The sequence below is a fragment of the Pelophylax lessonae genome (assembly GCF_965119305.1).
Source record: "Pelophylax lessonae genome assembly, chromosome: 6".
Classification (NCBI taxonomy): Eukaryota; Metazoa; Chordata; class Amphibia; order Anura; family Ranidae; genus Pelophylax; species Pelophylax lessonae.
In genome coordinates this window covers 21408492-21428236 of record NC_138773.1, presented here as the reverse complement: position 1 = coordinate 21428236, position 19745 = coordinate 21408492, and the positions used below count along the sequence as shown (strand labels likewise).

General features: G+C 45.8%; 1 protein-coding gene across 1 annotated transcript in view; it reads right to left on the bottom strand.

Moving 5' to 3' along the window:
* Positions 1-9423: 9423 nt before the first annotated feature.
* The window catches only part of LOC309557322 (RING finger protein 112-like), a 46668-nt gene continuing 36346 nt past the window's right edge, over positions 9424-19745 (bottom strand). Inside the window, exons 11-14 of the mRNA XM_082259985.1 lie at positions 18075-18205; positions 17128-17181; positions 13779-13853; positions 9424-10247 (exon numbers count right to left, since the gene is read on the bottom strand). Of these exons, the coding sequence (XP_082116111.1) occupies positions 9723-10247; positions 13779-13853; positions 17128-17181; positions 18075-18205 (785 nt within the window). The 3' untranslated portion in view covers positions 9424-9722. The remainder of the gene's footprint in view (positions 10248-13778; positions 13854-17127; positions 17182-18074; positions 18206-19745) is intronic.

The following is a 19745-nucleotide window of genomic DNA, read 5'->3' as shown; positions in this document are numbered from 1 at the left end:
CCTTGCAAAACAGCTCGAGCTCAGTGAGGTTGGATGGAGAGCGTTTGTGAACAGCAGTTTTCAGTAGGGATGATCGAACTTTTGAAAAGTTCGGTTCGACCAGAACACCCGAACTTCACGAAAGTTCGGTTCGGATTTCAGAACCCCATTGAAATCAATGGGACCCGAACTTCTGTAATCAAAAAACACCATTTTTAAGCCCTAAAACCCAATAAATGCCCCTAAAAAGTGCCTAGGGTTCTGGGTCATGCCCCAGGGACTATTAATCACACAAAAAAAAGTTCTTAAAAATTGTCGTTTTTGATAGATAGCCAATTATTGAAAAAATTAAAAAAAAAAAAAAAAAAGAGATTTCTTTGGATTTAGTGTCTGGGGGGTCTAAAAGTTGTACCTGTGAAGTTTCAGCTCTGTAGCATGTCCAGAACCAGAATTACAGCATACCAAACCTTCAAAAATGACTTTTTTGCTTAACCGCACCTTTCTTTTGCTCCTAATCAACGGCTCAGCCAATGTGTATGATGGGGACATAATGCAGTGCACTGGGAACAAGATTAGAGGTTTTTTTGGAAAAAGGTGCTGTCTCTTTAAATGTGCATATAATTAACGGGTGTATTTCCACAATGGGGCTTTTATTACCAAATGTTTCAAGAAGTCCAAAGATGTATGTAATTGCACTTTATTTCATGTAAAATGGTGTTTGGTGCACTTTAACTTGAAATCTCACAAGAAACAGACATATATGCACGGATACATTGAGGGTTAGGGGTAGGGGCCACAATGTAGTGCAGAGTGAACAAGATTAGAGATGTTTTGGATGAATACTGTTGTCTCTTGACTTTGAATAGAAGTAAAGGATGCTTAAAAATTGGGCATTTGGTGGTGCGGACGATGCCTTGACACCATATCCCTATGAAAGTGCTGGTAATGAAAGCAATAATTGCCTTTGTAAGGAAAAAAATTACAATGATATGCATCTGTGTGACAGGTGCGCAAAAATTGTTGTTTGGGTGTTGGAGGAGCCATACCACTGTAAGCCCAAAGAGCTGGTGTTGAAGAAGGCGTAAAAATTATGAAGGTGTGCACCTGTGGAACAGGTGCGCAAACATGGTAGTTTTGGTGTTGGCGGAGCCTCCCCACCATAACCCCAAAGAGCTGGCTTTGAAGGAGGCCCAAAAATTGTAAAGGTGTGCACCTGTGGAACAGGTTCGCAAACATGGTAGTTTTTGTTTAGCATAGCCTCCCCACCTTAACCCCAAAGAGCTGGTGTTGAAGGAGGCCCAAAAATTGTAAAGGTGTGCACCTGTGGAACAGGTTCGCAAACATGGTAGTTTTTGTTTAGCATAGCCTCCCCACCTTAACCCCAAAGAGCTGGTGTTGAAGGAGGCCCAAAAATTGTAAAGGTGTGCACCTGTGGAACAGGTGCGCAAACATTGTCGTTTTTGTTTTAGCATAGCCTCCCCACCTTAACCCCAAAGAGCTGGTGTTGAAGGAGGCCCAAAAATTGTAAAGGTGTGCACCTGTGGAACAGGTTCGCAAACATGGTAGTTTTTGTTTAGCATAGCCTCCCCACCTTAACCCCAAAGAGCTGGTGTTGAAGGAGGCCCAAAAATTGTAAAGGTGTGCACCTGTGGAACAGGTGCGCAAACATTGTCGTTTTTGTGTTAGCATAGCCTCCCCACCTTAACCCCAAAGAGCTGGTGTTGAAGGAGGCCCAAAAATTGTAAAGGTGTGCACCTGTGGAACAGGTTCGCAAACATGGTAGTTTTTGTTTAGCATAGCCTCCCCACCTTAACCCCAAAGAGCTGGTGTTGAAGGAGGCCCAAAAATTGTAAAGGTGTGCACCTGTGGAACAGGTGCGCAAACATTGTCGTTTTTGTTTTAGCATAGCCTCCCCACCTTAACCCCAAAGAGCTGGTGTTGAAGGAGGCCCAAAAATTGTAAAGGTGTGCACCTGTGGAACAGGTTCGCAAACATGGTAGTTTTTGTTTAGCATAGCCTCCCCACCTTAACCCCAAAGAGCTGGTGTTGAAGGAGGCCCAAAAATTGTAAAGGTGTGCACCTGTGGAACAGGTGCGCAAACATTGTCGTTTTTGTGTTAGCATAGCCTCCCCACCTTAACCCCAAAGAGCTGGTGTTGAAGGAGGCCCAAAAATTGTAAAGGTGTGCACCTGTGGAACAGGTTCGCAAACATGGTAGTTTTTGTTTAGCATAGCCTCCCCACCTTAACCCCAAAGAGCTGGTGTTGAAGGAGGCCCAAAAATTGTAAAGGTGTGCACCTGTGGAACAGGTTCGCAAACATGGTAGTTTTTGTTTAGCATAGCCTCCCCACCTTAACCCCAAAGAGCTGGTGTTGAAGGAGGCCCAAAAATTGTAAAGGTGTGCACCTGTGGAACAGGTTCGCAAACATGGTAGTTTTTGTTTAGCATAGCCTCCCCACCTTAACCCCAAAGAGCTGGTGTTGAAGGAGGCCCAAAAATTGTAAAGGTGTGCACCTGTGGAACAGGTGCGCAAACATTGTCGTTTTTGTTTAGCATAGCCTCCCCACCTTAACCCCAAAGAGCTGGTGTTGAAGGAGGCCCAAAAATTGTAAAGGTGTGCACCTGTGGAACAGGTGCGCAAACATTGTCGTTTTTGTTTTAGCATAGCCTCCCCACCTTAACCCCAAAGAGCTGGTGTTGAAGGAGGCCCAAAAATTGTAAAGGTGTGCACCTGTGGAACAGGTGCGCAAACATTGTTGTTTTTGTTTTAGCATAGCCTCCCCACCTTAACCCCAAAGAGCTGGTGTTGAAGGAGGCCCAAAAATTGTAAAGGTGTGCACCTGTGGAACAGGTGCGCAAACATTGTCGTTTTTGTCATAACCAAAATGAGGTTCTGTGAACGTAAAGAGAATGAGAGGAGGGTTTGAGGGTGGCACCATGGTCCAGGCTTAAACTGAGGCTCAACTGCCACATCACAACGATAGCCTAGTCTACAAGGTCTGCATCAGGTGCATCAAAGCTTGATATCCACGACTGATTCATCTTAATGAATGTCAAACGGTCGACTGAGTCGGTGGAGAGTCTAGTTCGATGGTCTGTGACGAATCCTCCTGCTGCGCTGAATGCCCGTTCCGATAGGACACTGGAAGCAGGGCAGGCCAACAACTCCATGGCATACTGGGCCAGTTCTGGCCAGTGGTCTAATCTTAAGACCCAGTATGCCAGTGGATCGGATTCGTCACATGAAAAGCCCTCTGTGTCACTTTGTGCCCTCACGTAATCGTCCACCATGTGATGCAGACGCTGTCGATGCGATGTGGCAGCTGAGAGGCCTGGGCGGTGAGGACTAAAAAAAGACCGAAAGGCATCCGTCAACCGCACGCCTTCTCCAACGCTCCTCTCGTGACCACCAGTAGAATCCATGGTAGGTTGTCCCCGCCCCTGCACCCTACGGGAGTCGGGGAACATGTTCACCAGATTCCTCTTGAGACTGTCCTCAAGGGATTTGATCCTGTGGACTCTATGGGTGGATGGGAAAAGCTCCGAGACTTTACACTTGTACCGGGGGTCGGTCAAGTAGGGTGGCCAACCAATAGTGGTTAGTCTCTTTAATGGCCTTGATTCTGGGGTCCTTTCGCAGGCTCTGGAGCATGATGTTTCCCATGCGTCGCAAATTAGCGAAGGCCTGAGAAGCTGACTCCTCGGGGTCACTCATAACGACATTATCTTCAACGGGCTCCTCCTCCTCCCAGCCACGTACTACTCCAAAGTGTCCCGAGGGAGTCAAACTAGGCCTTGCAGATTGCCGCATGTCTTCCTCCTCCTCCTCCTCAAACCCTGCAAAAGTTCCCGCAGAATCGTCCTCCTCCTCCTCTTCCATCCCTGGATCCTGCTCGGGCCTCTGGGAGCTAGGCATAATGGGGTCAGGATTCTCAGGATAAAGGGGGCCTTGAGAGGCAAGGAAGTCCTCCTCTTCCTCCTGCTGCTCTGCCTCCAGTGCCCTGTCCATAATGCCACGCAGAGTGTGCTCCAACAAAAACAGTACCGGTAGGGTGTCACTGATGCATGCGCTGTCCCGGCTGACCATCCTTGTGGCCTCCTCAAATGGCGAGAGGACAGCGCATGCATCCTTAATCAAAAGCCACTGCCGTGGTGAAAAGAAGCCCAGGCGCGCAGAGCCAGTGCTGGTGCCGTACTCGCATAGGTATTCATTGAGGGCCCTCTGCTGCGTGTACAGGCGCTGCAGCATAGCCAAGGTGGAGTTCCAGCGGGTGGGCATGTCACAGATGAGGCGGTGTACCGGCAGGTGAAACTCGCGCTGCACTTCGGCCAAACGTGCAGTGGCACTGTACGACCGCCTGAAGTGACTGCACACCCTTCTTGCCATCCTTAGCACATCCTGCATTCCCGGGTACGAGTTCAAAAACCGCTGTACCACGAGATTCAGGACATGCGCCAGGCATGGCACATGGGTTAACTTTCCCTGACGAAGGGCGGCCAGGAGGTTTGACCCATTATCAGTAACCACCATCCCTGGCTGCAGCTGGCGTGGCGTCAACCACCTCTGGGCCTGTGCCTGCAGAGCCCCAAGAATCTGAGGGGCAGTGTGCTGCCTGTCCCCTAGACACACAAGCTGCAGCACTGCGTGACACCTTTTGGCCTGAGACATAGAATAGCCCTTTGAACGTTTACGTGGTATCTCATCATATTCAAAGGACCATTCTGCAGAGGAGGGCATGGAGGAGGTAGAGGAGAAGGAGCAGGAGGGGGTAGAAGTGATCGATCTACCCGGATCAGCGACACCACCAGCTGTTTGCAGACGTGGGGGCAACACTGGCTGCAGCACCGAGCCCTGGCTACAATCCCTTCCACTGGCAAGCAGTGTCACCCAGTGAGCAGTGACAGAAATGTACCGTCCCTGCCCATGTTTGCTTGACCAAGTGTCAGCCGTCAAGTGTATCTTACGGCTGACTGACTTGGCCAGGGATGACACTACATTGCCTTCCACATGTTGGTATAGGGATGGCAGGGCCTTACGGGAAAAGTAATGCCGACTTGGCACCTGCCACTGTGGAACTGCACATTTTGCGAAGTCACGGAAGGGAGCAGACTCTACCAGGTTAAATGGTAATAGTTGCAGAGCCAGTAGTTTAGCCAAACTACTGTTTAGACGCTGGGCATGTGGGTGGCGGGGAGTATAAATTTTTTTTCGTTCCAGCATGTGTGGAATCGAAATTTGGCGTCTAGATGATACAGCTGGTGGTGTGCTGGAGGTAGATGCGACACTGCCTGCTATATTATCATCCCTGCCAGTGGAGGCTGCCAACAGGTGACGAGTGACTATAGCAGGGCCAGGAACAGACTGATGTGCAGGTGGAGCAGGTGGAGCAGATGGAGCATGAGGAGGAGCGCGAGGAGAACTAGGAGGCCGACTGACCAATCTTTGGCCCTTTTGTGGGTTCTTTAAATGCTCCTGCCAACGGGCCGAGTGGTGGGTTGTCAAATGCCTGTTTAGGCAGCTTGTACCCAGGTGGTTGACATTTTTGCCACGTTTTATACCCTTCTTACAAATCTTGCAGATCGCAACTGTTTTATCTGCATGGGATGTCTCAAAAAAGGCCCAGCAAGATGAGGTGTGTATAGTGGCCCGGGAGACAACAGGTGCGGCCTTAGATGGAGTAGGCCGTCTGCTCTCCCCTCTTGCTTGCTCTGCCTCCTCCTCAACCTCAGACCCAACATCTGACTCCATCAAAGACTGAGCATCAGGCCTGGCCTGGGAGACAACAGGTGCGGCCTTAGATGGAGCGGGCCGTCTGCTCTCCCCTCTTGTTTGCTCTGCCTCCTCCTCAACCTCAGACCCAACATCTGATTCTATCAAAGACTGAGCATCAGGCCTGGCCTGGGAGACAACAGGTGCGGCCTTAGATGGAGCGGGCCGTCTGCTCTCCCCTCTTGTTTGCTCTGCCTCCTCCTCAAACTCAGACCCAACATCAGACTCCATAAAGGACTGAGCATCAGGCTGGAGTAGATGGCCGACACTGTGGTCAAACAGCTCAGCTGACTCCTCTGCCATGTCTGAAATTGGGTCTAAGGGAGGACATGAGGTGGACATGGACTCATCTGTATTTGTTCTGACAACTGCAGAAGACTGACCACTTTTCTCTGCCTGGGTCACTGTAGTTGCAGATGATGCCGATGATGAGGGTTTGTTCATATAGTCCACCACCTCCTGTACATACTGTGGACGTATAGCTTGGCCACTGCCGGAGAACAATCCAAATGGTGGCCTGGCTGAGGACTGACCACCACGTCCACCCCTGCCTCTAGACACCCTAGAAGCTGTGCCCCTTTCCGCAGCAGGGCCACGTATGCCTTTTCTTGGTCTACCAGGCATATTTGTCACTGATGCGTTGGCAACTGTGTGCGGTGAAAAACGCACACTGCTATGCGACCCACAGTTGTCGCTGGATACAGCACAGCAGTTGCGGTTCACGCACAGTAGCAAAGCCTTTTGCACAGTGGACCTAACGCTTTGAACAACAGGCGTTAGGTTGTCACTGATGCGTTGGCAACTGTGTGCGGTGAAAAACGCACACTGCTATGCGACCCACAGTTGTCGCTGGATACAGCACAGCAGTTGCGTGTCACGCACAGTTGCAAAGGCTTTTGTACAGTGCACCTAACGCTTTGAACAACAGGCGTTAAGTTGTCACTGATGCGTTGGCAACTGTGTGCGGTGAAAAACGCACACTGCTATGCGACCCACAGTTGTCGCTGGATACAGCACAGCAGTTGCGGTTCACGCACAGTAGCAAAGCCTTTTGCACAGTGGACCTAACGCTTTGAACAACAGGCGTTAGGTTGTCACTGATGCGTTGGCAACTGTGTGCGGTGAAAAACGCACACTGCTATGCGACCCACAGTTGTCGCTGGATACAGCACAGCAGTTGCGGTTCACGCACAGTAGCAAAGCCTTTTGCACAGTGGACCTAACGCTTTGAACAACAGGCGTTAGGTTGTCACTGATGCGTTGGCAACTGTGTGCGGTGAAAAACGCACACTGCTATGCGACCCACAGTTGTCGCTGGATACAGCACAGCAGTTGCGTGTCACGCACAGTTGCAAAGGCTTTTGTACAGTGCACCTAACGCTTTGAACAACAGGCGTTAAGTTGTCACTGTATTTTGCTGCCTAGCAAGCACGTATACCTGCTGTGATACAGCAGCACTGTGCCACGTGCTCACTAAACAGAACCCTCACACTTTCCCTACAGAAACTAAATTTTCAAATCTAACTAATGTAGTACAAAGTTCCCTAACTACACTAGATATCCCTTTCCACTAAATAGAAAGCTCCATACAGCAGAAGACTGACACTGTCCCTTAAGTTTTTTTTTTTTTTTTTTTTTTTTTTTTTTTTAACTCTAAGAACCAGCACAATCGCTGTATCTAACTACACTGGCTGTAAGCTAAATACAATTCTGCTATATGGAGCTTTAGAACCACTCGATATGTAGGAAATGTAGTGTAGCAAGCAGGAGTCAGACAGAACTGCTTCAACTCTCTTCAACAGGCTCTGGATAACTGTGCTAGGGGTTAGGCGGGGCCATCTTATATAGTGTGGGGCGTATTCACTCCTGATTGGCCTCTGGTCCCCGTAGTCACTCCAATCACGTTCCTAGGAGACTCCTGCCCCCTCATTGGCTTTTGCAGACGTTTCTGGGCCAATCACGGGCTTTTAAAGCCCAGTTCCTGTCCCAGTGCATTTTGGGCGGTTCTGGTGGCCGAATACCGAACTTTTGCCGCAAAAAGTTCGGTATTCGGCCGAATATCGAACATCCAATGTTCGGGTCGAACCGATGGTCGACCCGAACCGTTCGATCATCCCTAGTTTTCAGTTCTTTCCACAGATTCTCGATTAGATTCAGGTCTGGACTTTGACTTGGCCATTCTAACACCTGGATATGTTTATTTGTGAACCATTCCATTGTAGATTTTGCTTTATGTTTTGGATCATTGTCTTGTTGGAAGACAAATCTCTGTCCCAGTCTCAGGTCTTTTGCAGACTCCATCAGGTTTTCTTCCAGAATGGTCCTGTATTTGGCTCCATCCATCTTCCCATCAATTTTAACCATCTTCCCTGTCCCTGCTGAAGAGAAGGAGGCCCAAACCATGATGCTGCCACCACCATGTTTGACAGTGGGATGGTGTGTTCAGGGTGATGAGCTGTGTTGCTTTTACGCCAAACATAACGTTTTGCATTGTTGCCAAAAAGTTTGATTTTGGTTTCATCTGACCAGAGCACCTTCTTCCACATGTTTGGTGTCTCCCAGGTGGCTTGTGGCAAACTTTAAACAACACTTTTTATGGATATCTTTAATAAATGGCTTTCTTCTTGCCACTCTTCCATAAAGGCCAGATTTGTGCAGTACACGACTGATTGTTGTCCTATGGACAGAGTCTCCCACCTCAGCTGTAGATCTCTGCAGTTCATCCAGAGTGATCATGGGCCTCTTGGCTGCATCTCTGATCAGTCTTCTCCTTGTATGAGCTGAAAGTTTAGAGGGACGGCCAGGTCTTCGTAGATTTGCTGTCGTCTGATACTCCTTCCATTTCAATATTATCGCTTGCACAGTGCTCCTTGGGATGTTTAAAGCTTGGGAAATCTTTTTGTATCCAAATCCAGCTTTAAACTTCTCCACAACAGTATCTCGGACCTGCCTGGTGTGTTCCTTGTTCTTCATGATGCTCTCTGCACTTTAAACGGACCTCTGAGACTATCACAGTGCAGGTGCATTTATACGGAGACTTGATTACACACAGGTGGATTCTATTTATCATCATTAGTCATTTAGGTCAACATTGGGTCATTCAGAGATCCTCTCTGAACTTCTGGAGAGAGTTTGCTGCACTGAAAGTAAAGGGGCTGAATAATTTATTTGTTAAAAAAGTTTGAAATATCCAATAAATTTCGTTCCACTTCATGATTGTGTCCCACTTGTTGTTGATTCTTCACAAAAAATTACAGTTTTATATCTTTATGTTTGAAGCCTGAAATGTGGCAAAAGGTTGAAAAGTTCAAGGGGGGCGAATACTTTCGCAAGGCACTGTATATATATTCACACACATATACATATATACGCACACACACACATTTAGAAAGGCACAAATTGAACAGAAAAGATAATTAGGAACCATTAATTTATTGGAAAAATTAAGTTAGATGCAGAACAAGGCTTGCCTTTAATGGACCTGAGGGACATTGGTGCATTTAGAGATGTCCCATACATGGGCCTGTGACGATGGGCAGTTTGCCTTCAGGTGGATTTCACTTGCACTTGAGATGAGTTTAGAAGCTTCATTCATGGTTCATGAGTTTAGAGGTCATTCACGGTTCATTAACAGGTACAGGTAAACTTTTAAGAATCATCAACCTGCTCTGAACTGCTTTTGACTTGTATAAAGGAAAACAAGCAGTTCTGATGCAAACAAAATCTGGTTGGCACAGGCCCTGTATCTGGTTTCTAAAATGCATTGTAATTTTTTTTTTCCCTGAAAGAAATGTAATGTAAATACGAAATCCATTTTCAAATGAATCAAAAAATAATTACAAAAAAGTTTAAAGCTAATAAATGTTAAATACACATATAAAGATATCTGGTAAAAGAATGAGCCACCATTATATTAAATAGTTCATAAGTAAAGAACGTCAAGAGTCCTTCCAGAGATATTTCCAGGAATGATGTCAGTCTTTTTTGTCCACCAGATGTTGGGTGTCTTCTGTGGACGTCTCTTTACTGCGCTCAGCTTTTGTGTCTTTTTTCTTTTCCACGTGTCCAATAACCCCACCAACGCCCGCGCCAACACCTGTGCCAATAGCTCCGAGGGCGACGGAGCCTCCGAGCGCCCCTGTGACCACCGCTGCGGTCGTACTGCCCAGTAAACCAACAGCCTCAACAGCGAGCACGGTCCCAGCCACAGCTGCCCCTACCACCCCACCGGCCAGGCTCAAGACTCCGCCTCCTATGGCACAGCCAATGCCCACTGCGCACTTGGTAAAGCGCTTTGAATATTCCGCACAGAAACTCTCTTGTTTGTCTTTCAACAGAGATGTCATCTCCTCCATGAGCATCTCCTTCTCCGCAGCATTATCTCCTCTCAGGATACCCTCATACGTATCTAGAAGAACAGCAGCCTGCTTGCTGACCCTGGTCCTCATCTCCGATGTCCTCACCCCAAGGACCTTAAATGGAGAAGCGTTGGCAGGGAGCTGTAGGAGAAAAGTAGAGTGAAAGTTAAATGAAATGTTGAACTTGCCCAGGTTGGTATGAAACTAGAACATCTGGTGCTACATACCACACCACTTTCAATAAAACATGGAAATTGTATATCTGTAAAGGAACATGCTAGTTTGGTTAAATATCTGGGCAATTTTTACAAATATTCTCTTAAGGAGACAATTAACATAAACTTCAAAAGTACATTTCTAGCAGTCTCCTTTTCTTTAGCTTGGATAGAAAAATATTACACATTTTTCACCAGCTATGGAAAAATAAGTGATATTATGTAACACTGCCCCCTAGAGGACTGCTGAGAATTGCACTTTCTGGATTCCCCTGGGTTAACCTTAGCAACTGATAGCAGACAAATAGCATTAAAAGTCCTTGGCTCAGTCAATAATCAATTCAGGGGGACGTTGGTTTTTGTGTTTTTATTTAGAACTGGGATAGAAGAAGGGATCACTCCAACTATGAACTATGCACAATCTTGAGGACAACTAGCTGTAGTATGTGGCAAGGCCGCTGCTTCACCTTGCCACAGAAGTGAAGATAGATAATGTGATCCTGTTTAAGTTATTCGTCAGGGTTCTAACTTGGCTCCCCCTTTCTTACTTGCTGTGTGTGCTAGCTCCTGTCCACTGACTCTCCACTGGAGTGGTCCCCTTTCCTGGGCAGACCCCTGGCAAGCTTCCTGGTACTGACGGACACTGTTTTTCCCAAGGTTGCTCTGCCTTCAGCTCCATTTGTCAGCTTCCTGGACCTCCTGGCTCAGCACCACATTCTTGGCTCACTAGGCCGACTGACTGTGACCACCTTCCACAAGAGACAGGAGAGACAGCCGTCACCCTCCTCCTGGGACATGGCTTCCCGCCCAAAGACACCCTGTCACATGTGCCCTTGGCTTTTATTACATATCCTAGGATGCACCACTGTTTGTGCCAACCCACTGGGATAGTCATAAAAGCCTGTTTGACACTGGCTGGGTTTCCTCCACTGTCCAACAGGCTCCCCTATTGGATACAGTGGGGACACTCTCTCAGACCAGATGAATCACACATGGACACATGCAACAGGCAGAACTACTGATCAGGCCCCTCTGATAAGCAGATGGAGCAGACTATGATTTACCTGCTACTCCCCTGTTAAGCAGGCAGAGCAAACTATTCTCCCTGCCTAGCACCTATCTAGGAGGGTGCTACAATTATAACTACATTTAGTAGCTCCATCAGTCAAGTCACTGGATCTCCACAGGGGAAAGTTGTAGATGGCAACCTTGTTTGAGCACAGGAGAGGAGCGCTCCCTCTACTTCTATCCCCTACTCAAATTCCTTCCTTTGGTCTCTGTTCTGCTTTCTCCTTTGCTTCTTACTACCCTTTCCACTTTCTCTTTTGCTTCTTACCCCTTCGTACTACTAACGCAGAAGGATTTTTGTCTTAATGCATTCTATGCATTAGGATAAAAAAAACCTGTGTGCAGCAGCCCCCCTAATACTTGCCTGAGTCCATCTTGATCCAATGATGTTACCCAAGAGTCTAGGCCAGGGATATCCAAACTACGGCCCTCCAGCTGTTGCGGAACTACACGTCCCATGAGGCATTGTAAATTTCTGACAATCACAGACATAACAAGGCATGATGGGAACTGTAGTTCCTGAACAGCTGGAGGGCCATAGTTTGGACACCCCTGGTCTAGGCTTTCCGGGACTGTCCCTCCTCATTGGCTAAAACAGTAGCGGGGCGCCATTGGCTCCCACTGGTGTCAAGTCAGTGACCCAGTGAGGAGAGAGAGGTGACTAAGAGTGCTTTGTGTCTGAATGGACACACAGAGCAGCGGCTTGGCTCGGCTGCCTCCATAGCAAGCGGCTTGCTGTGGGGGCATTCGGCAGGAGGGAGGGACCTGAGAAAAGGAAGAGCGGGGCTGCTCTGTGCAAAACCATTACACAGAACAGGCAAGTATGACATGTTTGTTATTTTTAATCAAAAAAGCCAAGACTTTAATATTACTTTAAGGAAGCAATCTATATACAAATGCATCAAGCTCGGCTTACCAGAAAGCCATATCTCTCTCCTCTCCTGACCTCCTTCTGAACTGCAGCCAATGACAACCAGTGATGGGAATAACGGCGTTAAAGTAAACAGTGTTACTTAACGCTGTTACTTTTGCGGGTAACTAGTAATCAAATTGATTACTTTTCCCCCCTGTGGTAATGCTGTTCCCATTACTTAAGCGGCGTTACCGCAATTACATCTACCGCCACTAGATGGCAGTAGTGTACTTCCTCCTCACTCCTCTATGACCTTGCCGGCGCTGTCTGCGGTTCGTGTGACATGAAGGAGAGTGGAGAGGGAGAGCGGACTGGCCGAGACGAACCGTGAGAGCGGTGAGAGCCCTGCACTGAACCTGTACATCCACCAACCCCCCCCCCCCCCATATACATCTACCTACCCACCTTATATACCCACTGACCCCTATATACACCTACCTACCCACCCTATACACCCACTGACCCCTATATACACCAACCTATCCATCCACTGACCCTTCTATACACCTACCCACCCACCCTATACACCCACTGACCCCTTTATACACCTACCCACCCACCCTATACACCGGCAGTGTACCACGCAGGTACCAGTGTACCACGCAGCCAGCACCACTCATACAAATTATTTGACATATTTGATTATTTTTTTAAAGTAACGCAATAGTTACTTTCCCTGGTAATTTGTTACTTTTTTACTGATGTAACTCAGTTAGTAACTCAGTTACTTTTTGTGAGAAGTAACTAGTAACTATAACTAATTACTTTTTTTAAGTGACATGACCTACACCGATGACAACAATAGACCATGCCTGAGCAAGGTGTGTAGTCATAGCAGCTTGTAATCTCCAGAGGAGCATGTGACATGGTGACACAGCTGGGAACCAGGTTGCAAATTTAACATTTTTTAAAACTATTTTAGAAATTAATTTAACATATTAAAATGTATAAAGTTTCAGCGATTGGATTTACATTCTGCTTTATTTTTACAATCAATTACGTTTTAAAATGTTTCATTCAGTAATGATTTTCCAGGCATTATGATGCTGTATAGCCTTTTCTAAAAACACCAGCTACAGGAAGTGCCTGAAGAACCTTCGATGCAAGATTATCAGATATTTTAACAAAGGCTGCAGAATAATAATTAAAAAAAAAAAAAGTTTTAAAACAATTTTTTTAAAATGTATTTATTTAATAGGGGAAAATTCCTACTATTTTATATTTTGCTATCAATTGCTTTTTAATTCAGTTATGATTTTACAAGCAATTACAGATTAGGATAGCATGCATTTCCGAAAAAAAGAAAATGTAACATTTAATTTCAGATAACATCGGTTTTATCTTTCACTATCAATTTTTATTCAATACAGAAGAATGCAGCTCGGATGTGTTAATTTTCCCCATATAAATGTTGAAATGTCATATATAAAAAGACATATCGGAGTATCAGTTAATGAGGGGTTTCAGTATTGTTACCTGCTGGTCCAAGAAATCCTGAAATCTTTGTAAGATAGTAGTGATGTGTTTCCGGTTTTCAAGTGAATAAAACATCTGTTGAGAGAATTGGACACAATGGGTTTGATTAAAAGTAGAACTCCAGCGCAAAAAAAAAAAAAAAAAAAAACACACGCAAAAGACAAAAGCCTGTTATAAGATAAAATAAGACAAATAATATTTTTAAATATATGGAAAAGGGTGCACTGCTATTGTAAAGTGAACGTCATCAGATGTAAAAATAATTTGTAATGTGAATTGCTGCTCCCACCGTGTTCAAGTACTCATACACTTGAAACAATCAATGTGTAAATGTGGTGCGCTATTCATATGTAGGTGCTATGTAACTATCCGTCTTAAAAAATATGTACTGTAATTCTAATACAGTACATAGAAGTGTCTATTGTTAACAATAAACTAATACTGACACCATAAATAATAGTTCAATAGCAATGCTCTAAAAAAGTCTGTGTCTTAATGCATGCAGTGCTTCTTCATTATGGATAATAATATGCTGCGCCTAGCATAAAAAGTTAATCATTAAAATCAGTGAACACTCCTGACAATGTCATATCGCGACGAAATGCGTAGGGAGGAGCCAACGACGTATGACGCACATACAGACGGGGGACATGGTGGCCATCTTGTCGGTTTGAAACAAGTTTTTGTGGATTCACTGTGATTGCTCTGGATGTGTTGGATATGCTGGAAAGCTTTTATCTTAATGTAAGTTACTACTATCTGAAATAAATGATCTGATGATTTATACACTATGAGAGGTGTCCTGCTTATCTCCGCATTACCCTATTGGATTATTGAGACCAAGAGAGAGGAATATTGGGGAAGAACACAGAGGATCTCACCGCCATTTGCGCCTTGTATAGGATCTGCTGCCCACATTGACCTTTGTAATGAGGGTCGATGTGATTTAGTAAGAGGCTGTGTGATTGGGTGTCGGTGGTGGTCCTCACAGCACTAATAGAAGATTATATCAGCTGAAGATTCCTTTGAAGCTCTCTCCTTAGATATGGACACTGTCTCTATTAACTGATTAGTGCTACACTTATTCCCACTGCTTCTTCATTACAATGGAGTGACTGTTGCAACAAGGTACTTCTTCATTCAATTAAAAAGTGCTTAGTGCCAAATCCTTCCATCTCCAGGTGCACCTTTGTGTGCAATGGACTGTCACCTGCAGCATGTCTTTATGGAGCTGGCTGTGTACACAGATGCACAGTAATGCTGGAACAGAAAAGGGTCTTCTCCAAATTGTTGCCCAAATTTGGAAAAGCGCTATTGGCTATAAAGTCTTTGTATGTTGTAGCCTTAACAGCAGTGCTGTGTTTTGGCCTAGGCCGACAAGGCCCAGGCCTAGGGCGGCACTTTGCAGGGGGGCAGCAAAAAAGCCGCCCCCCTCCACCTGAGACTTTATTGGCCACTGGTTGCTAGAACCGCCTCTCTCACCCCCCTCTCACTCACCCCCGTCTCTCTCACTCACCCCCCCTCTCTTTCTCCCCCCTCTCTCCCTCCCCCTCTCTTTCTCCCCCACTCTCTCACCCACCCCCTCCCTCTCTCTCTCACCCCCTCCTCTCTCTCTCTCACCCCTCCCCTCTCTCTCTCACCCCTCCCCTCTCTCTCTCACTTACTCACCCCCCTCTCTCTCTCACCCCCCTCTCTCTCACTTACTCACCCCCCCTCTCTCTCTCACCCCTCCCCTCTCTCTCTTCCAACCCTCCCCCTCTCATCCCCCCTCTCTCTCTCTCTCTCACCCCCTTCTCCCTCACCCCCTCTCTCTCGCCCCCTTCTCTCTCATCCCCCTCTCGCTCTCTCATCTCCCCTCGCTCTCTCATCCCCCCCCCCCCTCTCTCTCTCTTTCTCGCCCCCTTCTCTCTCATCCCCCTCTCGCTCTCTCACCCCCCCCCCTCTCTCTCCCACCCCCTCTCACCCCACCCCTCGTGAGATCTCAGGGGTTTATGCTGGGACTTGTAGTCCTTCAGTTTTGGAAGGAGTCACATCCATTAAAAAGGAAGGAGTGGGGCAAATTTGCATAGGAGGGGGGTGCCCAATTTTAGTCGTGCCTAGGGCAGCACAAAACTAAAATACACCACTGCTTAACAGTACCCATCACTGGATACACCTGAGCTTATGAGATGACCCTAATGTAGGTATGATGGTCAGATGTCCACTGAAATAAGAGGAAGGTTTTAGAGGAAGGTTTTAGTGAAAGCTGAAGAGTCCCTTAGGTGGAGGAATATTGACTTTTTTTTGCACAAACCCTTTGTGCTGCAGGTGAGCGTGGACTGCACACAAAAGGTGCCCTAGCAGGTGGAAGGATTCGGCACTAAGCACTTTGTTTTAATGAAGAAGCACCTTTTTGCAACAGTCACTCAACTGTATTTGGTCTTAATGAAGAAACACTGCATGCATTAAGACACAGACTTTATTATAGATCATCACTATTGAACTATTATTTATGGTGTCAGTTTTAGTTTGCTAAGAAGACACTTCTATGTATTAGAATTACATATATTTTTTAAGACGGATAGTTACATAGCACCTACAGGGCAGCCATCAGGGGGGTATAGCCCATACACATGTAGGTGGCCCGGGCGTTCCGAGGGGCCCCAGCCACCCAGGCCCCAACCAACGAGACTGAGTTTTTGCTGCTGTAGTAGCTAGCAATTTCTAAAGCAGGGCAGCTGCAGAGTAAGCCGATGCAGCTGAAGGGATGTCTCTTTGCTGGATTGCGTTGCCTATTTGCTGAAAATATGAGGCCGTCTCTTTGCTGGACTGGGATGTCTCTTTGCTGAATATATGAGGCCGTCTCTTTACTGGATTGGGATGTCTCTTTGCTGAATATATGAGGCCGTCTCCTGGTTGGATTGGGATGTCTCTTTGCAGAATATATAAGGCTGTCTCTTTACTGGATTGGGATGTTTCTTTGCTGAATATATAAGGCTATCTCTTTACTGGATTGAGATGTCTCTTTGCTGAATATATGAGGCTCTTTGCTGGTCTGGGAGGTCTCTTTTCTGAATATATGGAGATGTCTCTTTGCTGGATTAGATTCATTTTTATGTATTAATGGGATGGCCAGTGGATGGATTCAGTGGGACGGCCAGAGGGCGGGTCCTGCGGAACGTTGGGTGGTCAGGCCCAAAGGGGCCCAGGCTTATAGCTGTGTAAGGGGCCCCAAAATTTCTGATGGCTGCCCTGAGCACCTACATATGAATAGCGCACCACTATCACATTTAAGCAAATAATATTTTACATACAGGCCATCAGGAGTGTCCATTATTTAAAAAAATGTCCAATTTAATATAATAAATACCTGCAAAGGGGAAGTAAAGCTGTACGATCTCCTCTGTAGCATGACGACAAATTCCTATAAAATAAGATAGTGTGTCATTGTCTGAATTCAAACTGGAACTTCATTCTTTTTTTTTTTATTTATAAGCCCCTCTTCCACCTCGTGTGTGTGTGTATATATATATATATATATATATATATATATATATATAGTATGTATATATAAAGTAAAAAATAGTTCCAAGTTTTAACTTCTCTACATTACTACTTCCTTGTACTGCAAGCCCAGCCTGTGGTTTACATGCTGCCACTAGGTGGCGTTTCATTATACAGGCTGAGCTCATAATACTCCAAGTCTGAGCGGCACTCATGCACAATTACATAAGGATTCCTAGAGCAGGGGTAGGCAACATTGGCACTCTGGCTGTTATAGAACTGCAAATCCTATGAGGCGCTGTAAGACTGACAGCCACAAGCATGCCACCCCAAGGCAGAGGCATGATGGGATTTGTCGTGTCAGCACAGCTGGAGGGCCAAGGTTGCCTACCGATGATTGACCCCCCCCCCCCCCCTTTCCTCTGGAACATTGCCAGCCTAGCCTAAATAATTTGAGCAAGTTTATTTTTAAAGAAAGCTGAAAGAAAAGGTGCCCACTTTAAAACCTCAACCCAATAGGAATTAATATATTCCTCCTGGGTGGGCTTATGGTTATGAAAAACACTTTAAATATTACAGTATAATCAGTACAGGTAAACTCCAAGGATAATAGCAACACCCCCCTCCCATTCTAAAGGTTATGAAAACAAAAAAAAAAAAAAAAAGATCCAATCAATCAACCAATTAGATTTAATCTTGCTGCAGTATGACATCATTAATCCTGATTGATTGCTATGACTCATTACACTTTTCCCATTGCATTGGTTGTCTATGTTCTAATAGTATGACCAGTTGTCTTTGGGACGGACTAACCTTCAGTACTCGCCCCACATGGCTGCATTTGATCTTCTCTCCACTGATATCGGTTTTCTGGTGGAGCCAAACTCCTGCTGCCAGATCGGAGATGTATTTTGTGAGGTGATCTTTGAAATCTGCATCCATGTCTGTGAATAGAGAAGAAGGACTGTGATTGGATGGAAAGACACACAATGTCAGCAGAGGATTTTGTTCATTTGCTCTAAAAGTCCCAATGAAGAAATGCCACCATTGGAGCCATTGTGTGTACAATATAGGAGGTGAAGTGGGAAGAGTTTAGCTGGCTGGAACCCACAGGGCGTGTGCTTAACCACTTAAGCCCCGGAAGATTTTACCCCCTTCCTGACCAGGGTTTTTTTTGCAATTTTTTGCTGCGTGACTTTAACGGACAATTGCGCGGTCGTGCGACGCCGTACCTAAACGAATTTCACGTCCTTTTTTTCCCACAAATAGAGCTTTCTTTTGGTGGTATTTGATCACCTGTGCGATTTTTTGATCATGCGCTATAAACAAAAAAAGAGATTAAATTTTGCAAAAATAACAATATTTTTCACATTTTTTTTATATGAAATTCCCCAATAAAAAAAAAATATAAAAATCAAAATTTTTTAACATTTTCGGCCAATTTGTTTTATGCTACCTATGTTCGGTAAAAAAAAAACGCAAAAAGCGTATTTTGATTGGTTTGCGCAAAAGTTATCGCGTTTACTAACAAAGGGAAAGATTTTTGTCATTTTTGGTGTTTTTTTTAACGAGTAATGGCGGCGATCTGCGATTTTTTTTTGCGGTACTGTGACATTGCGGCGGACAGATCGAACCCTTGACTGACATTTTTGACACTTTTGGGGTTACCAGTGACATTACTGCAGTAATCAGTGCTATACATATGCACTGTTACTGTAAAAATGACACTGGCAGGGAAGGGGTTAACTGCATTGGAGAGGGAGGGGTTAAGTGTGTCCTAGGGGCGTGCTTCTAACTGTGATTGGACATGGCTACTATTGTAAAAACAGAGATCAACGGTCCTACATAGTAGAACCGTCTGATCTCCATTTTTACACAGGGGAGAATGACAGGCGGCTTGTTTACATCAGCCGCCTGCCTTTCTCCCGCTCTACCGACGATCGTAGTGTGACCGGCGGACATCGGGTCTGCCGGTCACACGCGCGGACTCTTCAGTGAACGAGTCAGGGCGGGCGCGCGCTCGCCCGCTATTGGCTCACAAACCGGTCACAGGCTAGTGACGTATATATACGTCACTTTGCCTGGCCGGGGCTGACCGCCGCAGTATATCTACTTGCGTCGGTCGGCAAGCGGTTAAAGTGTTTGTAAACCCTCACATATACCCAGTGAAGTGAGTAGCCTCAGTTGATACACAGAGATGAAACAAATCTTCCTAAATAAGCATAATTGAAAGATAATGTATGCAAGCATAGTTGCATATATTATTTTCATTATGGTTATTTGTCTGTTATAACTGTTATTAATCTCTTTAGAGAGAAATGTGTTTGCTCTCTAATACACCTGAAGAAGCGGACATTTCTGTGAAACATGTGGAGAAGATTTGGATTCATGTTACGCGATAGGTTTGTATCAGCCTTTTGCCATCACTGCATTATTATCATCCATTTAATAGAGAGCGCCCCTAGTGCCCTATTGTGGCACAAC